General features: G+C 43.0%; 2 protein-coding genes across 2 annotated transcripts in view; both read left to right on the top strand.

Annotated features, from left to right (window-relative positions):
- LOC118411402 (inactive serine protease PAMR1-like) overlaps window positions 1-10,406 on the top strand; it is a 15,404-nt gene extending 4,998 nt beyond the window's left edge. Inside the window, exons 11-23 of the mRNA XM_035813670.1 lie at window positions 717-807; window positions 1,997-2,072; window positions 3,772-3,853; window positions 4,422-4,490; window positions 4,821-4,919; window positions 5,604-5,679; window positions 6,304-6,455; window positions 6,921-7,042; window positions 7,593-7,690; window positions 8,097-8,360; window positions 8,571-8,621; window positions 8,916-9,191; window positions 9,488-10,406. Coding sequence (XP_035669563.1) covers window positions 717-807; window positions 1,997-2,072; window positions 3,772-3,853; window positions 4,422-4,490; window positions 4,821-4,919; window positions 5,604-5,679; window positions 6,304-6,455; window positions 6,921-7,042; window positions 7,593-7,690; window positions 8,097-8,360; window positions 8,571-8,621; window positions 8,916-9,172 — 1,437 coding nt within the window. The 3' untranslated portion in view covers window positions 9,173-9,191; window positions 9,488-10,406. The remainder of the gene's footprint in view (window positions 1-716; window positions 808-1,996; window positions 2,073-3,771; window positions 3,854-4,421; window positions 4,491-4,820; window positions 4,920-5,603; window positions 5,680-6,303; window positions 6,456-6,920; window positions 7,043-7,592; window positions 7,691-8,096; window positions 8,361-8,570; window positions 8,622-8,915; window positions 9,192-9,487) is intronic.
- A 182-nt stretch (window positions 10,407-10,588) lies between these two features.
- LOC118411388 (zinc finger protein 665-like) overlaps window positions 10,589-12,154 on the top strand; it is a 4,944-nt gene continuing 3,378 nt past the window's right edge. Inside the window, exon 1 of the mRNA XM_035813649.1 lies at window positions 10,589-10,733. The gene's annotated coding sequence lies outside the window, so the exon portion shown is untranslated. The remainder of the gene's footprint in view (window positions 10,734-12,154) is intronic.

Raw genomic sequence — 12,154 nt, 5'->3', positions numbered from 1 at the left:
CAGGGATTATCTCACCATATACACCGAGGATAAGGCGGGGCATTAAAGTTATTATCATATAGCCTACCCAAACTTGCAAACTCCTGTATGACGCATAGATCCCTTGGTACTATACGTGTGAATTCCTTTGTCGAATTTCTGAAAGTTCACATTTGGTACATACATATGTAAGGAGATTACAGATTGCATTTTGAAACCAAAATTTCCACAGAAAATATTCGAAACATTGCAGGCTTTTTAGAAAAACAAAACTCATTATCAATGTTAACAGAAGGAGCCATTCCCCCTTGCAGTCTGCTCCGGCATATGTTTTGCTCCTTTTTATTGGCCAATGCCTGCATATACCTTTCTTTCGTTCCTTTTGATTGGTCAAAATAAATTAACACCCGCACCGGTGTTAATTCAAAATGAATTAACACCCGCACCGGTGTTAATTCAAAATGAATTAACACCAGGACCGGTGTTAATTCAAAATGAATTAACACCACTGGTGTTAATTTGCACCTGTCTGGCCGGAATCTACGTGTTACGGCGTCATAACCAACGTGGAACGAGGCCTTCTGATTGGTCCGCGGCGCCTGGCTATATGATAATGATCTTTAATCCCACAGAAAACTCCCATCGTAGATAAATGTGAACAGCATCTTCGCCAGAACGTGCTGCAATGAGAGGACTGGGGTTTTATCTGATTCAAACTCAAAGTCTTCCCCTTCTAGACTTCAGCGATCACTTCCGGGAGGCCTGCCGACATGATGGACGTCATGACACATGAGATGGGACATCTGTTCCATATGGGGCATCCATTTGGTGAGGGGCTATTTTTGACAACTTTTTCTTAAAAGCAACAAGCAAAAGTATGTTGTGCTGAATTGTGCTATTATATGTTGTGTTGTGTTGTGGGGTGTTGTCATGTTTCGTGGGTGTTCGTTGTGCTGTACATGTATGTGTCCAGTGGTAATGTGTCGTGATATGTAAGGGGTTGTATTGTGATGTGATGAGATGAGTCTCAGAGATGTGAGGTGTTTTTATTTTGCTGTAAAATGTTCAGCCATGTTTTATGTGATGTTTACTGTTTTATTGTGACGCGCTTTATTGAATGAACGAATGAATGAATGAATGAATGAATGAATGAATGAATGAATGAATGAATGAATGAATGAATGAATGAATGAATGAATGAATGAATGAATGAATGAAGACCTTTATTGTACATACATACCCACTGGGTTCAGTACAGGTCGCAACAAGATATACATGGAATATGTACAATGAATCTACAACGCTCAAGAATCGTATTCTACTACGTGAATTGTGATGCGGGATAAGGGGTCCACTGTTTTATAATATTGTTTTCTGAGATAATGTGTTGTAGTCTGCTGTGATGTGTTCCATTGTATTGTATTGTGATGTGTTTGACTGTGCTGCGTTGTGAAATTTCCTTTGCCGTATTGTTTGTGATATTATGTGTTGTAGTCTGTTGGGATGTGTTGTGTTTGTTTGTTTTTGTTTGAACCTTTATTTATTCATGAGAAGCTCATATCGGCCTGCCGGCCACTTTTCATTGAGGTCATGAGGGAGGTAAGGGTCAGATGAAATATAACAGAGAACATATATTACATTGAATACTAATAAATCCATCAACCTATGTCACTACACATATATGGTACAACATATATAGTGGGGCAAGAAGCTCAGTGTTCATAGTCCGTGTTCGTTCGTTTTGGTCATTACTTTTACTTCAAGAGTCTCTATGTTATGTTATGTTACGTTATGTTATGATATGTTATGTTATGTTATGTAATGTTGTTATGTTATGTTATGTTATGTAATGTTATGTTATGTTATGTAATGTTATGTTATGTTATGTTATGTTATGTTATGTTATGTTATGTTATGTTATGTTATGTTATGTTATGTTATGAAATAACATGTTCTGTTACGCCTAGATATCTAACCTTCACCGACGTAGTTTGTTATAATTGTCTTTGCCTCTCAGACCCCCTGGACGGCGGCAGCTATCCGTGTCCCACAAAGAAACTCTTCGGGTCCTCCTGCACCATGGGCGGGAATGAGTGAGCATTCTTGTCATTATATCCTTCATCATATAGACCACATCTGCTTCACTCAAATTCGTCTGGAGAACCAAGGAGATTTTTGGTTCTCCAGACGAATTGAATACGCGTCGTCAGCAATTGGTCAAACACGCCAGGAAGTTTAAAACTCCAACCACGGTGTTGTATACCACATTCCATGCCAGGGAATTACTCTACGAGGAAAGGGACTTGCGAAGAATCCTACATGTATACATTAGAGAGACAGAACGCTCACTGAGAACCAGATTCCTTGAACACGAACGCCGCCGCGTGCTATTGTCGGAAGTCTCTCAACACATCTACATCGAATGACCGGGCCATACCGTAACACTGGACAAAGTCAGGATGCTGGACACCGACTACTTTGTAAAAGGTATAAAGGAGGCCATTTACATCAGGGCTCTCCAGTCATAACTGAACATAGACTGTTGGCGTTATAAACTTCCTGGCATGTTTGACCAATTGCTGACGACACATATCCGCAAGATCACGTGTTAATTAGATCACGTGTCCGTAACTTAGGACACCTCAAATACTTGTGTGCAATTATTAGTGAAGAAGGCTCCAAGCCTGAGATCCTGGTACGTGGAGCACTAAAAGTATATATTGGACAAACTGAAACCAATCTGGAGAGACAAAAACATAAGCATGTTTATTTAGGAGATCAATATCCTACTCAGGTGCAGTGCGATGGAACAGTTTAAGACCAAACGTACGAGAGGCAAACTCGGTAGTAACTTTAAAGAACATGTTACGAAACACAAATGAGTAACTATGGACTGAATAAGGGAACACGATTATGGAATAGCATTTCTTTGTATTATTGTAAATAACTATGCGTTATGGATTGACCTCCTCCAAACATTGAACCCTTGAAAAACGGCTCAGGCCGAAGGGATGACTTTGTATGTAAATCAAGGCTAAATAGAGGTTGAAAAAAAGGACCAAGCCATTGTACTCTCCATCTTCTTTTACTCCTGTGAATCATGCAGAGCTCCAAAGAAGAGTGCATGCGGTGGAAATGAAATGCCTCAGAAAACCCTTGGGATAACATATCTTGACCACATTCCAAATGCAGAGGTTATAAACAACATAAGACAATACTGTCACTATGAAAAACTCCTAACATTAGCGAAAAGAAAGAAATTAAAGTGGTATGGACCCGTAATGAGGTCAAACAGACTGTCCAAAGACTCTTCAAAGAACTGTGAATGGAGCTAGGAAAAGGGGAAGGCAGAAGAAAAAGTGGGCAGACAACATCAAGGAATGGACAGGAAAGAGCTTTGCAGCGTCCCTCCCGCTGACGCAGGACTGAATGGAATGGAGGAACCTGATCCACAGCTCCACCATGCAGCGCCCCCACGATCCGGGAATACTGGGTTAAGGGACCAAGGTGTCAATTTGTCCGCAACGCTCGCGAGTTTACGTTCTGAAGTGGTTGGTCATCGGTATTGATCCTAAAGAAGGCGACAGTGGTCATTTAACATTAGATCCGTGTGTACTTTTGTGTTGGAAGAAAGTCTAGTATTGTACTACAATATCCTTTAAGATGCGCCCCCAGAAGATGTGTTGACAAAGCATTGCCATTGAACTTTGTTGACAACACCACCGGTGCTATCTCATGTCTATATAAGTTATACACAGGCTTCTCTTACAAACTTCTTCTGCTAATTTTCAGATATCCCAAATCCTTCGGCCAGCTGTTTCTGCACAGAATCAGGACCAAGGACTTCACCTGTCTGGAGCGCAAGCCTCCACAGGTACAGCCAATCAGTGGACTCCGTACTGTTCTGTCATAGGTGGACAATACGCACATAATGGCCTTGATACTGTCCTGTCATAGGTGGACAATACGCAAATAATGGCCTTGATACTGTCCCTGTCATAGTGGACAATACGCAAATAATGGACAATATGACGTCACACGTCGCACCGCTGGCATTGCCCTTTGCGCTCTTATATATAGACAATAACAATAACAACAAAATATAACCTTCTGCCATTCTGAGGAAGGTGATAAAACCAATACATGGAACAAGACGTAAGCAAATAAGTATTGTTCTCTTAAAGTCCACCTTGATTCTAGAGACGGCATCAGTATTGTCAGTTGATCCTCATATTCACTGCGGTTTGCCCCAAGGGAAAATGATGTCACTTAAAGTTTCTTCAATGTATTTCTTTTGACTAGCGCACACCATGAATGGACAGGGTGTATTTCAATTTAAGTCATGCTACCGCTTTTGTTCACGTGCAGCTTGTATAAGTAATAATAAGTGTTAATTGATAATTTCCAACACCAACAGTAACCTGAAATTGACTGATTTACAGGCGGAGGTTTACAAATGTGGAAACGGCGTTCTGGACCACGGAGAGGAATGTGATTGTGGGTCCGACAAGGTACCCTTTTCTGAACACTTAGCTTTATGATATATGGGAAAAGTAAATGGAGTTCTCTCTTCTTCGAAACCCTCTCACTGTGCCACCCCTGCTGGGGCATCGCTGAGGGGGAAAGGAGTAGGGAGTAATTAAGGCAAGTTGGTCAGACTGACCCTGAGGGCTGACCGCATTCACAAACTGTACATGAAAAACAAAATTTGAAACTCTTTTCTTGACGTTATTAGCTGGAATTCCAAAATGTGTCTCCTTCTGGTTTTACGTTTGGCTAATTTAAGGTACGAACGTGAGGGTATGCTTAATTAAACCACTGTCTTTCCATCCGAACCACAGGCGTGTTTAGAGACTGACCCGTGCTGCGATGGCCAGATCTGCAAGCTGAAGGAGGGGGCCGCATGCGCAGAGGGTCAGACCTGCTGCAAGAACTGCAAGGTCAATTTGCCTCATTTACTGTTACTGTTTTAGAAATAAGGATGTTAAGTTGTATTCTTTCTATATACTCTGTTTTGTACTATGTTATCTTCTAAAGACATTAGGATGATAAGTTTAATTCCGTCATTTGTATTACGTTTGATAGTCGTTGTCATACATTGCACCATGTACGATTGTCGTGCAATAAGTTCGTTGAATGCAGATCGTAGAAATCGGCAAGAAAGGGAATCAATAGGAGGTGAATATTTTGCCTTAGCATGGCCGATGGTGGTGCTTAAAACAAATGCATGAAAAAGATGGAAATGGAATTAAAGGTTATACGAATTAAATGTAGCCGCAGTAATCATTAAAAAACCCCAATGTATGGTGATTTGTTACGCCTTGTAACATCACTGTGGTAATGCATGGTGATTGGTTACGTGTTGTGACACCAGTGTGGTAATGCATGGTGATTGGTAACTTGTTGTGACATCACTATGTTTATGCATGGTGATTGGTTACGTGTTGTGACATCACTGTGGCAATGCATGGTGATTGGTTACGTCTGGTGACATCACTGTCGTAATTCATGGCGATTGGTACGTCTTGTTACATCACTGTGGTAATGCATTGTGATTGGTTACGTCTTGTGACATCACTGTCGTAATTCATGGTGATTGGTTGCGTCACTGTCGTCTTCAACAGATTGACCTCGAGAGCTGCCCTGTGAAGTCAACGAGTCCCGCAATACAACTGCGAGCATGGGTCCCACTGTCCCTCGGTAAGTAAGTAACGCTACACAATAAATACCCGAGGAATATTTATAAGTATGTCGAGGTGGACTATTGCTAGATAGTCAGACGCTAGATGGCATCCACTATCTTTCGTACTGTCAGGGTCACTGACGAAATATAGTGGAAAGGAAAAGGAAAGTGATCTCGATCCAGTTTTAGCTCACTGAAGAGCTACCCTTCCACTGGTCGTGACAGAGAGGACAGACGCTATGTACAGTATTTACAGGTTCATTATACCAGGGAAATTCCCCTAGGTCTTTTCGACAAGCACAATGAACAGTGGACCATGGCTTAACGTGCTGTCCTAAGGACTGCAACCCTTTCCGGTAGCGTGCATGTCGGGTGAGCGACACAGCCGGAATCGAACTCACGGCTTCTAGTCCAGAGCAAGGCCGCTAACCACTGGACTACGCGCGCTACCTATAGTGGATGCTATCAGAAACATCTGACCGTTTCCATAATCATATCCAGTTGCTTGAGTAACTGCTTTTGGTGTATCTTATTACCTGGATGTCTAACCTTCATCGACGTATTGCTGGATAGCTCTAAAAACTTTGTCCAATGTTGGAACAGTGGTTGAACGTGTTCATATGTTTGCAACCCCTCTCCAGAATCGACCTACACGGAGATCACCTCCCCAGCGTCCGGCATCATAGAGCCGGCCCCGTTCGGAAAACTCACTCCCAAAAACAAAGTCCTGACGTGGCTGCTGCGGGCTCCGGCCGGCCAGCGGATCGGCGTGCGTCTGGCCCTGCCTGCCATGGTGAGTGCATCTCGTTGTTGGTGTTTGTTATTGTTGTTGTGGTTGATGTCCTTGTTTTGTGTCTATTTCCTTGCGAGACATGGACCTTTGGTGCTTCTCTCTGCATGATGCTGTAGTTGTTGAATTTTCACTGGTGCTTGTACTCTGGAAGTCTGTACATTCGTGTTTCGAGACTGCTTCTTGCGGTTGATTTGGTGTAATTAGATAACGCCTTGTGCATCTTTGTGTTCATGATCATTTCCTCAACTAAGTCTTCTCAACGTGGAACATGTTCTTGGTTTTACTTTGTGGGGTCATGTGTGGTAATGGCCGGGTGTTTGGCCCGTAACCCAGAGGTTAGGGATTCAAATTCATCATTCATTGGTGCCGCCGACCATGTGCCCTCGGGAAAGGCGCTCTACATGATTTTCTTCAATTCACTACTGTCATTTGTGTATATACTTGATAATATCTATATTTCAACAGGATTCGGAGTATTTCGAGGTGTGGGTCGGATGTCCCTATGACTGGGTGGAAGTGCGCGATGGCGGGAAGGTGACGTCACCAGTCCTTGGGCGCTACTGCACACCGTTACGGAACACAATGTTGTGAGAAGCTAGCTTTGTTATACCCTCTCATCCACCTACGCAGGGACATCCAATGGCGAAACCGCTCCTGTCCCTGTGTAGGAGGATGTACCCCTTTCACATTCGCGAAAATCCATCGGACGACGAGTCTGCGAGCTCTGTACTAAATTACATCTTCGGCAGTAACACGTCAGATATCCATGATTTTGCTTGGGCCTTGGCTCCTCTTACATGACAACACTTGTAGAAGTGTCACACGCCTGAGAACAGTATAGTTTAGCATGTCTCTGCTGGTGATTGACACAGGTACAATGGCCAAATGAGTATTGTGTTCGCCTTGCAGTCGGTAGGTGTCATACCAAAGACTTTAAAAATGGTACATGCTACTTTTTCTGCTTAGCACTCAACATTTGAGAAAGTTAAACACACGCCACTGCCAGCAGACTAGCCCCTGCTGTAGTGATTACTAAACACCGCGTGGCCCAGGGCCACAGAAACGGAGATGGGCGCCGATGGGAAGCACACTTTTCTGGTAACAAGAAACAGTCTCTCTTTGTCCTTCCCTCCACAGAAAGTCTACGTCACACGAGCTGTTGGTGAGGTTCCGCAGCGACAGCTCCTTTGACAGCCACTTCGTCCTGGAGTACACTTTCGACCCACAGGAAGAAGGTAATTAGTTATATAATAGTGAATTGTAAGATTAATATGATCAATGATTTACAACTGTCAAAGCATCTTCAGCAAGGCCACCCTGGATAGGCCATGAACCAAGTAGAATCTATTATAAAGTATGAATAAAAAGAAACATCTGAAAGGTTTAGGCAAATGTCACTTACGCTAGGTTACCTTTATCTGAGGGGTAACCTATATCCGTTGTATTCAAAACAGGGTACTTCGGGCTATGAAGGCAGCGGACGGTGGTTTGAAGCTGCAATGTTTCAAAAAATAATTTTCCGTTGACTCGTTATCCCAAATACTAGTGCCTTGTTCTCTAAGAACAGCGGATATAAGTTACCCTGCGGATAAAGGTTCTGACCAAGCGTTACTGAAATTCTGCCTAACAAATCTCTGCCAGACGAACAGGCGCAGGAGGCTGCCTGCCTGTCCGGAGACGGCGCGTCGTACCGCGGCCCCTGGTTTACATCAAACAAGGGGCGGGCGTGCCAGGCGTGGGCCAGCCAGACTCCGCACAAACACTCCTACACCACACAGCGCTACCCGGCAGCCGGCCTGGACAGGAGCTACTGCCGCAACCCCAGCGGCTCCAAGACCGTCTGGTGTTACACCACCGACCCGGGAGAGGAGTGGGACTGGTGCCCCGTTCCCAAATGCGGAACTGGTGAGAACTTTTCAACGAATCGATATTACTTTTTAACCTCCAAAGCCTGGCTGGAAATGCAATATTCTATCAAAGCAGTCTTCTTGTTTGCATTTCGGTTCATGATGAAGATGATGAATTTACTTTAAAACTGCAGATAATAACATTTCCCAGTGTAAGTAAATTTACATTCCATGTGGATTGTTCTCCTGTTTTCTCTTCGGTCTGCAGTCACGCCGGAGGTCGGGCCGGAAATACAGGATGTCCTGCGGGACGCTGGAGGTGAGCACAAAACTACGTCATCAAGACATGTGCACAGACTAGATCAATTTCGCTACCTTCTTGATGGACCAGTACGACTTCCACAGCAACATCTGTGATCCAAAACAGTTGCTGGATGTACGAATTCAACAATAGAAACTACATGTACATCTTGCACCTTACAGAGTGCTATTTGCTGGATGTACGAAGTAACAGTAGAAACTAATATACGTATTGTACCCGCTTACAGAGTGTTTTTTGCTGGATAAACTAATAAACGACAGAAACTACATGTACATCAAATGTACTTTGCAGATTGCTATGCCGGTAAAGGAGAGTCTTACCGCGGCACGGCAGCTCTGACCTGGTCGGGCCACGCCTGCCAGGACTGGAGCTCCCAGACGCCCCACAGCCACAGCTACAAGCCGGAGTCCCACCCTGACGCGGACCTGGCGAACAACTACTGCAGGAACCCCACTCCGGACTCGGAGTACGCTCCCTGGTGCTTCACCGCCTCGCCTGAGGAGAAGTGGGACTTCTGCGCCATACCGAAGTGTCTGAAGGAGGACTGAACCTGAACCTGAACCAGCGGTAGGGCACACTAACTGAATCTTCGCATACTGACTTGTAGGTAACTACGTCAACATATGCACATATATGAATTAGGAAATTGAAGATATTCTACCTTCACTCAATCACTCAATTACTCACTCACTCACTCACTCACTCACTCACTCACTCACTCACTCACTCACTCACTCACTCACGCATACACTCACGCATACACTCATTCATTCGTAGGAACTGTTTAAAGCGACATTGCTAAATATGGCGATTTAACCATAGTATGGAGGCTCCCTTTAATCTTCTGTATCCCTCCTCTGCAGAACTCGCAGCAGAAGCAGCACAGAAATCATCTACGCGAGGATTTGTTACGTCTGTTTTACAGAGACTAGAAGTTAACAATGGGTGGTTGGGGCAGCTAACTCGGAACTAGCTAACTCAGGCACGTAAAAATAACACTCAAGTCAAGTTTATTGCACAGCGATTGTATCATGTACAATGTATGGTAAACGACGTATTACTAACAACTACAAACTATCTACATTAGTATACTAACTAACATCATTACTGAATACGCAATATGGTGGCATAGTGTATTTTACATTGTTATGGTAGTAGGTAACAGGATATGCCTTTACCTTTGTGCAAAGTTTCAACTTATTGGATAAAAATCAGTTTGCTTTGAAACCACTTGAATACTTTTTGACTCACCCTCGTATATTTCTAATGTAACAGCAACTATGTGTAATGCTAAAGCACCGAACTCGAAACCCAACTTGACAACTGGGAGTTCTAAATATACAGTTAGGCTCTTTAATTCAAATATACTTTATTGTGATTTGATTCCACGGTGGTATCTGTTTATGACGGGCAAGATTACATTTCAGCTAAAGCTATCTTTTAATAATAATTGTAATAGAAGTGAAATATGGTAATTGATTATGAGTAGAAATAGCCAACTTTGTTCATTTTAACCTGTCTAAACCTTTGTGCGCTCGAAGCATATCGTTAATCGATTTTAAATATAAATTTGCGGTGAAGGCCTGATGCTATGAGTGGTATATCGGTATAGTGTGCAAGTTTATTTGTATTTGAATTCTTTGGAAAGTGGAATTATATGCTTTTATATTTAGCATCACGTGTCTCGGCCTTCGCGTGCTGAGATGATACAGAAGGATAATAATGTAATTTTAGATACTTATTCAAGTGCTGATCTTCTTATTCATGCTCCAATAAACGGTTATAGCTGGAACAAACCTGTGACTTGGTATCTTGAATAGATTAACGTCTACTTTACATGTGGTCTACAATAGCTTGACTTACTTCCGCACTGTAAGCTGAAAACTGAACAAGTGCAGCGAAGTGTGCACGTGGGTAATCAGGTAGACTGGATTCACCTTTGACCTGGGGTCAGGAAGATTTCCCTATCCGCCATCTTGCTTCCAGCTGACGTGTTCTCTGCTCATATGGATATTTCCCCAAATTCTGGCGAACTTCGGAGTCAGCGGAGGTTCCAAGTGTTCACTTGACAGGTACCAGGTGCTGTCGTACCTTAATTTGATCACACAAGTAGGTATTTTTATAATGTTGAAATGTGGAGGTTGGATGACGAAGATCGGAGGCAGGGGGAGGGTGATAGGGTGAAGGGGGCTAAGGGGGCAGGGGGTGGGTTGTTCAAGGAGGTTAAAAAAACCCTCCTTGGGTTGTTCAAGTTTACGAACTTGAACAAACTTCAAGTTATTAAACACAGAACACAGTTTCTCGCCAATGGGGATTTACATGGTTAAGGACCCTATTAAAACTGAGGAGGTTCGATGCCTCAATTTATATTAGCAGGGTGCAGAAACAATTTTTGTTGAAGTTGAAGGTACACGTCTACAAAATATCTAAAATTAAAAATAAGCATAGATTTGCCAGCTTGTTCTTTAATAAAAGCCACATTTATTTGACCTCCAGCAGAGGTCATGGAACTGCAGGCGACACACAGCAGTGTCCAATAACAGTATCAAGGTGCAAATTCACTCCGGCCGAAGAAACAACGTACTAGTAACCCAACTTGTACAGTATCAAAACTGATGAATCTTTCTACCATTCAGCACAGTTTTTACTTTGCTGTTATGCCCAGAAGATTAACAACGGCCTTTTCATGTACTAGTACTTTGACGCACTACTTTATACCCGAACTACTATTGGGGATGGGGGTTGAGGATATAAAATACTGTGTTATGAGACCTTATACTATCATTACATGTACTAGTGGAGGTGCTAGCTGAATTTACCTGAACCCCAGAGGCTGTTCACTAGTCCGATTGTCCAGGGCAAGTGAGAGTGCTGATCGGGCAAGTGCATGTCCTAACTCACTTGTCCGATCGGGCAAGTTAGTTTTTCCCATGAGAGAGATTTTGATATTCTTGTTACCTTTCACATCCATGGCATCAAGCATTGGTCAACACAATAGAATATCTCTAGGAAGCAATAAAAGAATTCCTTTGGCGGTAAATACTTACAGACATATGTCATTTAAGATGTTCGGACAAGTGAATTTTCTATGTACTTGCCCGATAGGACAAGTGAATTTTAGAAAACTTGTCCAACCCTAAATGTCCTATCATATATCATAGATGAGAATGAATCAGCTGTTGATAAGCTTGTTCACCATGCCAAGTGCACATGCACATCAACATAATTGTGGGTATAAGCTGAAGGCTGCTGGGACATGTCTGGGCATTGTTATGCAAATCGGTCGAGACCAGAACTGTTTACAAGTCAGGAGCCTTCATCTTTCACATATTACCCACGATTCATGTTGCTATGCATGTCTTCTTGGAATGGTGAACAAGTTTGTTTCCATATTGCAAAAGTTTAAGCTTTGTTCCAACACAAAGAAGGGACTCACCATAAATTTTCGGCCGAACACTCCGACCTTCTTCAGATGAAATGACTCGCTGACTAATCCGGAAGTCGTCGGATAACATCGGGTAGCAGCCGAA

This window comes from Branchiostoma floridae, chromosome 3 (assembly GCF_000003815.2).
Source record: "Branchiostoma floridae strain S238N-H82 chromosome 3, Bfl_VNyyK, whole genome shotgun sequence".
Classification (NCBI taxonomy): Eukaryota; Metazoa; Chordata; class Leptocardii; order Amphioxiformes; family Branchiostomatidae; genus Branchiostoma; species Branchiostoma floridae.
Note: the sequence above shows the minus strand (reverse complement) of the source record. Positions and strands in the feature narration are given on the sequence as shown.